The sequence below is a fragment of the Panthera tigris genome, chromosome D1, assembly GCF_018350195.1.
Source record: "Panthera tigris isolate Pti1 chromosome D1, P.tigris_Pti1_mat1.1, whole genome shotgun sequence".
In the NCBI taxonomy this organism is placed as follows: Eukaryota; Metazoa; Chordata; class Mammalia; order Carnivora; family Felidae; genus Panthera; species Panthera tigris.
This window is the reverse complement of record NC_056669.1, coordinates 99,607,084-99,613,794: the sequence shown is the minus strand read 5'-3', so window position 1 is coordinate 99,613,794 and position 6,711 is coordinate 99,607,084. Positions and strand designations below refer to the sequence as shown.

Sequence of the window (6,711 nt, the reverse complement as noted above, 5' to 3'; positions counted from 1 at the left end):
AACGTATGGAAATATTGAATCCCTATCTCGTACACCTGAAACTAATATAACACTGTATGTTAACCATACTGGAATTAAAATTAAAAACTTAAATTAAAAAAGTAAGATTCAGAAAACTATGCAATACTTAGTATAATTTCAAAAAAAGCAGGAAAACTCTACACAATATATGTTCAGGATACATACATATGTAGTTAAACTGTTTCTAACTATGGTTATCCAAAATTCAGCATTAAGATTACCTCTGGGAAGAGGCAGATGAGTGCTATCAGGGAAGTATGCACAGGTAGTTTCAATGATATTGATCACATTCAAGGTTAAGAGGCTATCCCATGTAAAAGTAAATTGCATATATCATTCAATATGCATGAAAAATAATACAATTTTAAAATAAGAAAAGTTATAAAATCTTGTTTTAGTTAGAAAAGAAAACTCTTTCAAAGGATGATGATGTTCCATGTTACAATGAAAGCAAGTTCATTTTCTTCCTAGCTTGCAGTGTTTAGGGATGGGCTGCAGACAGAAAAACCTGTTGTCGATTTTTACACATAACAGTGAAAAACAAAATTTTATTTATTCCAAAGTAAATCATTATTAGGTCTATCAGGACAAAGTACTTAAGTTGAATACAACTTTTGGGGGAAACACTGTTATGCAAAATAACACATTTCTGTACCCATATCTTTAGTATCATGAAGACAAAGTAGGTTCTATCTTCTTGTTGAAGAATGGCAACAAAATGTACATAACAGCTAATGAGGAAAAGCATAAAGTATATTTATAATTGAATTAGTATGGTTTTCTGTGCTCAAATTAGGAACTAGAATCTGTTTTCATCATCAACCATCCCCATACAGGCTCATAACAAACTGGAAAAACATACAACATCCCTTTTAACATCCCTTCGTTAAATTTTTAACAAAAGTTCTCACTGATAGCGTCTAACCAAACACAATAACATCTCCCATTTAAATGTCCTGAACTGCAAAAGCATAGGCATTGACCTGAGGAATGGAAATCATCTTAAGGACAAGATGCATATTGCAGCTACAGAAAGTTTCTGTGCTGATAGAATAATGAGCATTAAAATTTATACACCACTCTTTTGGCCCCAGTAATTTGTTCTAAGTATTAGCCAAATTACTTTCTCTTTAGTTTGGGTGAAAGTAAATTTTCAAAAGTAGGTTGGTTCACATTTAAAATTTTAAAACTCTTCGGGTGCCTAGATGGTTCAGTTGGTTAAGCGTCTGACTCTTGATATCAGCTCAGGTCATGGTCTCATGGTTCATGGGTTCAAGCTCTGCATTGGGCTCCTTGCTGGCAGTGCAGAACCTGCTGGGGATTTTCTCTCTCCCTCTCTATCTGCCCCTCCTCAACTCATGCTCACTTTCTCCTCTCTCTCTCAAAATAAAAAGACATTTTTTTAATTTAAAAACTATTGTTTCTAAAGTTCCATTTCAATATAAACCAAGAAAAATAAGGCTACGAGGTGAAATTAATTGTATTTTTACTTGTAATGGGACAAATATAATTCAACCTCCAGAATTTCCCTATTAGGTTGATTATTACCTCAAAAGACAATTCATTCCACTTCTTGATGACTTTGTGTAAATAAAGAGAAACATCTCTAGAGAATCCACTGAATTTACTAAATCCATTGTCAGAATTTAGTACCTTTTTGTTGCTTCAGAATTAATCATAAATGTGTTCAGTGTCAGTGACACATGCTTATTTTACTTTTGGTTACATTTTTACACCAGAATTTTTCCATAGCATTTTTCATCTCCGAATTTCTCAAGGTATATATTAAAGGATTTAACATGGGAGTGATAACTGTATAAACCAGAGTTATGGATTTATCAATGGACAAGTTGGAAACAGGTCTAACATACATGAAAATGCAGGGAAGAAAAAAGAGGACAACCACTGTGGTGTGGGAGCTGCAGGTAGACAGGGCTTTGCGCCTCCCTTCCGGACTGTGACTTTTAAGAGAATTTAGAATGACTCCGTACGAGATGAGCAGAAGGATAAAGATGACCATGCAGATGGCTCCACCATTGGCAACAACAGTGAGGCCTATTAAGTAGGTGTCAGTGCAGGCAAGTTCCAGTAATGGGTACATGTCACAGATGAAGTGATCAATGACATTGGGGCCACAAAACGGGAGGCTGTACACAAAGAGAAGTTGAACCATAGAGTGCATAAGACCTCCAACCCAGGCCACCACCAACAGCAGAATGCAAACCTGTCGATTCATGATAGTCAAGTAATGCAGCGGCCTACAGATGGCCACATAGCGATCATAGGCCATCACGATCAGGAGGAAGACCTCAGAACCCCCAAACAAGTGTTCTAGGAAGAGCTGGCCCATGCAAGCTGGGAAGGAAATTGTCTTTTTGTCACAGAGTAAGTCTATAATCAATTTGGGAGAGATGACAGTGGAATAAACAACATCCATGAGTGACAGACAGGTGAGGAAGAAGTACATGGGGGAGCCCAGAGAGGGGCTGCCAAACACAGTCACCACAATGAGCAGGTTGCTCATTATTGTCACAATGTAGGTCAGTAAAATCATGACAAATAATGCTTTTTGCCCTTCAGGATCCCGGGTGAGGCCAAGGAGGACAAATTCCGTCACATTGTTACTATTTCCCATTTCCTCTTTCTATATGGCCTGTTTCAGGGATGAGAGCTCAGGACAATGCAATCTGTAATTAAATCGTGAACATGACTATAAATACGTCCATTGTTAAGAGCACATCTTCATCATTAAGTCTTTTCTACAGTGGTTTATACGCAATAAACAGTTAGTGGTAACTATTGAGTTCTTCCAAAAAGCCTGCTACACCTTCCCTTGATGGTCCTATTTGTCTTCAGATGATCTTGTTGTCCTACAAGAAAGAAGTTCTATCTCTAAGTCTTAGGGGATCGTCTATAGAGAGGAGTAATCAAAAGCTCAGCTATCGACATAGATTTATTATAGCCTTATTTAAACTATGTCTGTTCTTGGCACAGAAGTCAGCAGTCACAAACGAGGAAAGGATTCCTGCTCTCCAGAAATTTACTTTCTGCTGGTGGCAATAAACACTACATAAATCGGCATAGAGTCAGACTTTTGAGGTGATAGTACGTAGTTGCAGTGAGTACCTTTACGGTGTGATGTATCCAGCACCAAAAATAGCATCTCTTCTGTAATAAATCACTTAATAATACTATGATATTCCACTATTAGATGTTCAGACTAGACTCTGATGTAAAGACTAGATTTAACTGTACCAAATAACTGCAAAACTATTTAGCACATTGTTCCCTATTACAATGACTTGGTATGATTCTCGATCAGCTTTGTAAGGAGTTGGAGTTCTCTCCATTTAATGTTTGCCCACCCCACAATATCTTAACACAAATAACTCTCTAGATTTTCAGCAAATACATTTGAACTGAACTGGAGAGACTTGCGATTTTCACAAATTGTTACATTAGCACCTGGTATTTTTTTTTCAAAACACTTGGCATGAGCTAGGTAGTGAAGGAAGAGAAACAGACGCTGAAAAGAGGGGTAGGGTACAATGGGACATGGTTTTACTTATAATGCTTCTTAGGTACTGAGAGCACTCAAAAATACAACTTTGTTGCCCAGGTTGCAAAAAACAGCACCCTTGGGGGAAAAATCCAAGCTCAGTGTAAGAAGGCATGGGTTTGAGTCACCTTCTAAATGTATTACAAGCCTGTCTCAGCTTGCTCATTGGAAACTAAGGGGGTCAAACTCATCCACCTCAGAATCCTTTCCAATCCAGTGCTCTGTGAGACCTTTGTGCAGCCCCACCCCTTCTATTTTGCTGACATTTCCTTCTATTTTCATATTTTTATAATTACATTAAAATTTCCAATCTTGTTACTGTTACTTGAGAAAGGCTAGCCAGTGGCAACTGGGACTTGATCATTACCAAGATCAAATCATGACTACAAGTTTCTCATTCAGTGTGCACCTAGTTAAGACCCAAAACATCCTTGGAGAGGGAGCGTAGTGCAATGGTGAATAATGTGGGTTCTGGAACTTCATTGCCTGTGTTGGAATCCCAGCTCTGCCATGTGCCATCTGGGCAATGCTGGGCAACTTAACCTCTCTGTGTCCCAGTTTCATGATTTGTAGAATGGGGAGAGCAACAGTTTATATTCTTAAGTTTGTTGTTTTATTACAAATAAAGCATCCGGAACCTGCCTGGCACCTATTTAAAGGCTCAGTAAATTGTACTATGATTAATGTTCTTGAATGTTTCACTATCAAGTTGTATCAGAACAAATCATCTGAATCTTTGTCAATTTAGTAAGTATCATAGACATAGTCCCAGGTAAAAAGAATATTGCACCTCTAACTCATGAACCACTTGCTGTGCATAGGATAGGTTTGTATGCCTTAGGAATTACCTATTTTATTACATATGAGCAGTATTATTTACATATGATGAAATGTGACTCGTCTAGAAGCAAGCATAAAACTAGAGAAAAAAGGTAGAAAATGAAAGAAAGGAAGTATCAAATCAGAGAGGAGAAATTATATTGAAGATATGAATATCCTCAGGTAAAAAAGAATATTAATGTAATAATTAAGTGAGGTTAGTATTCTTTTAAAAATATTATTCAGGAGTGCCTGGGAAGCTCAGTCAGTAAGCGTCCAACTCTTGTTTTCAGCTCAGGTCATGATCTCACAGTTGGTTGGATCGAGCCCCAAATCAGGCTCTGCGCTGAGAACACAGAGCCTGTTTACAATTCTCTCTCTCTCCTCTCTCTGCCCCTCCCTCGCTCATCCTATCTCACTCAAAATAAGTAAATAACTTTTTTTAAAAATCTTATTCTGAAAGTTTTCCTTTAGTGAGGAAGTGCTAGAAGGCAAATCCCCTGAACCTTCCAGGGGTCACTCAGGAGGCATCCTGGGAAGTCATAGCAATTAAACACAGAGCACTTCTTGGTAAGGAAAAAAAAAATTCAAAAAGAATAAAAGCACTGATTCCTTAGAGACCCTACATCTGAAGGGAAGGACAAAATTAAATGAGAGAAGAATTGTACAGATACAGACACAAGCCCAAACTTTTGGGTTATTCAGTGCTCAAGGAAATTAAAGAATTAACTAAACCTCATATATAGACAAGTTGATTCCAATCCCATGGATTTGGGAGGGGAGGGCACGTGAAGAAAAAGCTTGAGCTTTCCTTAGAAGCCAGGTGTAACAAATGATCTCCATGCTTCATTCACATTGTTACTCCATTTGGTTGGGGGGTGCTATCATCGTGGAAGTTCTAGATTGATAGAGCCACTCCTGTTCAAGAACATAACACTACAATGTAGTCTATATATAATTCTTATTTTTCATTCATTATTTTCTGCAAGAAATAGTGTTCTTCACTCTTATTAATCCCCACTTTGGATTTCACCAAGATAAATCTTCTACTAGCCAGTTAAATTATTCACATGTAGGAATGAGGCATATAAACTATTCTCCAGAGTTTAAGTCATCAAAGATTTCATACTATAAAAAAGGACAGATAGCCTTACTAGGCTTTAATAACTGAAACCATTACGTAAACACAGCTCTACTTAAAAGATATAATTTACATAGTTTGTTATGAATATATCTTTTAAAAGATAAATTAAAATCCCATGGTAACAAAAATACTATAGTATTTTACAAATTACAGTTTTATGTCTCTCTCAATGGCCAAAAGTTACTCACGAGCATGAATTTCTTCATGAATATGCAGCAACATCGTACCAATGAAAATTTTAAGATTCACACATAACAGTGCACATCAAGCTTCCAGAACAGAATAGGCATTTATTTATTCCTCTATATTCTAACACACTTGATATGATATACAATTTTAAATTCTCTAATTTATATATCTAACAGTAATTACACATATTAACATGCTATGTAAAATAGCCCACGAACCTACTTTATAATTCCGTTAGTTTATTTCAAATGCATTATGTGTTCCTCTTTGTTATTTGGCTAAATGGACAATAAAAATCTGTCAGGTTATAATACTAATACCAAATACATTTTAGATACACTGGCTAACTTCAGTTTTGCTAGCTTAATTTCCTCAATCCAGTCTTTCTCCAATGAAAATATATGGTATTTAAGACATTAGCTACCTTAAATATATTACATGAGTTTTCATTGCATATCCCTTGGTTGTTTTAAGGACTCACCTCTTGGGTCGTTTCCTTGGTCATTAAAACAGTGCTTCTCTCACTGTGAGTAATTGTAGATACTTCACAGAACTGCGGGTGACCATAGAACACATAATAATATATGCCTGATCAGTGCATCTAAAAATTATCCTAATTAGTAGAAATTAACTTGGACAAGCCTGTTATTTGTCAACATAAAAATGCCCAAAATTTTATAACCTCAAATTAGTTAAATAAATCTCTTATTAGACATTTATGATGAGACAACAAAAAAAATATTTTATTTTGAGGATTGGGATAACATTTATGTCTCTGTACATTAGCATGTCTCTGTGCCTAACAACAAAAATTCTGGAATTTGCTTCCTGGAAGACCAATGACTGAGCAGTCTCTCAGGTGAGAGAGAACTCTACCTGTTCACTCATTCAAAACATACGTATCCTTAAGGTCACTTCTTCCCTAACGGAAGACATGTTTCTACCTTTCCCCGCTCTTCATCCAAGAGAATTGGGCTCT

The 6,711-nt window shown here is 36.5% G+C and overlaps 1 protein-coding gene across 1 annotated transcript; it reads right to left on the bottom strand.

The window, feature by feature from the left end:
• Positions 1–1,714: 1,714 nt before the first annotated feature.
• LOC102968335 (olfactory receptor 4A5-like) lies at positions 1,715–2,659 on the bottom strand. The gene has a single exon (XM_007095405.3). The coding sequence runs from the start codon at positions 2,654–2,656 to the stop codon at positions 1,715–1,717; it is 942 nt and encodes a 313-aa protein (XP_007095467.2). The 5' UTR covers positions 2,657–2,659.
• Between the last annotated feature and the right edge of the window lie 4,052 nt (positions 2,660–6,711).